General features: G+C 49.5%; 1 protein-coding gene across 1 annotated transcript; it reads right to left on the bottom strand.

The window, feature by feature from the left end:
* Positions 1-257: 257 nt before the first annotated feature.
* On the bottom strand, positions 258-1,208 carry LOC134382984 (olfactory receptor 2A12-like). Its single transcript, XM_063103637.1, has one exon. It carries the CDS (start codon positions 1,206-1,208, stop codon positions 258-260), a length of 951 nt encoding a protein of 316 aa, XP_062959707.1.
* Between the last annotated feature and the right edge of the window lie 279 nt (positions 1,209-1,487).

Raw genomic sequence — 1,487 nt, 5'->3', positions numbered from 1 at the left:
AAGCAACAGTCATGAACCACAGGGACATAGTCTTTGTAAAGAAATCCTTTGCCTTCAACACTCAACTGAATTTTGGGGAGGTGGCAGCTGAAAATTTTCCAACCAATGAAGAGGACCTTCAGTTTAGGCCACACCCTCTCCTGGCCACTCACAGCCCCGGGAACACTCAGGTTGGTCAGAATTGATGCACTTCTATGATACCGGATGAGCCATATCCAGTCTGCCCATGACTCTGGATGACTCTGAAACATGCTGAGTCATTGAGCTGTCCCTCTGTCTCCAAGTACTTTCAGAAAGGCCCCCTTGACGTCTTTGTTCCTGAGGCTGTAGATGATGGGGTTGAGAAAGGCAGAGACAACATTGTAGAACAGGGCCAGCATCTTGTCCTGCTCTGGGTCATACCAGGAGCTAGGTCTCATGTACATGATCATGGCGGGCCCATAGAACATGGTGACCACAGTGACATGGGAAGCACAGGTGGAGAAGGACTTGAGTCTCCCGTGGGATGAGTGGATTCTTAAGATGGAGGCAAAGATGTGCACATAAGAGGCCAGGATGAGGGAGAGTGGGACCAAAAGGAAAACAAAACCCAAGATGAAGTCCAACTGGTCATTGAGGGATGTGTCTGCACAAGCCAATTTTAGGACAGCAGGGACCTCACAGAAGAAGTGATTGATCTTATTGTGGGGGCCACAATAAGGCAGACGCATGGTGAAGACAGTGTAGACCAGGGCCCCACCTATGCTAATGAACCAACAGACTGTGACAATCTTGATACAAATGGGATGGCTCAAGAATAGGGTATAGTGAAGGGGGAAGCAAATGGCAACATACCTATCATAGGCCATAATGGCATACAGGACACACTCAGCGATGCCCAGGACCAAGAAGATGAACATCTGGGCTACACAAGCTCCCCAGGAGATGGCTCTCCTTGGATGTACCATATTAACCAACATCTGGGGCACAGTGGTGGTGACATAGCTCATGTCCACCAAGGAGAGGATACTGAGAAAGAAGTACATGGGCGTGTGGAGGCCTGAGTCCAGGTAGACCAGGGTGACGATGAGTCCATTGCCCAAAAGGGTGATGAGGTAGAGGAGGAGGAAGAAGGTGAACAGGGCTGTCCTGACGTGTGGCTCACTGGAAAAGCCTAGGAGGATGAACTCGGACACAGAGCTGTGGTTTTCCTTGCCAAGGTTCTGCATGGTGATCAGCCTATTAAGGAGAGACAAAGACTTCTTGTTCTGTCCTTGGCCTTGGGAAAGGAAAGACAAGGTTGACAGAAGCTGAGCCACACATGCAAAACCATGCACGGCAGCTTGCACAGATTTGATCAAACTTCTGCTGAGTTGGATGAAAAGGGAAAGGAAGCTGGAGCAGCTGAGGTAATGGGCAGTAGGTCAGAAGATCTGGATTCAAACCTGTAAGAGAACATAGAATGCCTGACTGTCCTCAGGTCCTTCTCTGGAAACCACCCTCAACCA

This window comes from Cynocephalus volans, chromosome 8 (genome assembly GCF_027409185.1).
Source record: "Cynocephalus volans isolate mCynVol1 chromosome 8, mCynVol1.pri, whole genome shotgun sequence".
Lineage (NCBI taxonomy): Eukaryota > Metazoa > Chordata > Mammalia > Dermoptera > Cynocephalidae > Cynocephalus > Cynocephalus volans.
This window is presented reverse-complemented; position numbering and strand designations above follow the sequence as displayed.

Bases quoted from the DNA above. Each gene is read 5' to 3' on its own strand.
- LOC134382984 (XM_063103637.1), bottom strand. From the start codon at position 1,208: ATGCAGAACCTTGGCAAGGAAAACCACAGCTCTGTGTCCGAGTTCATC.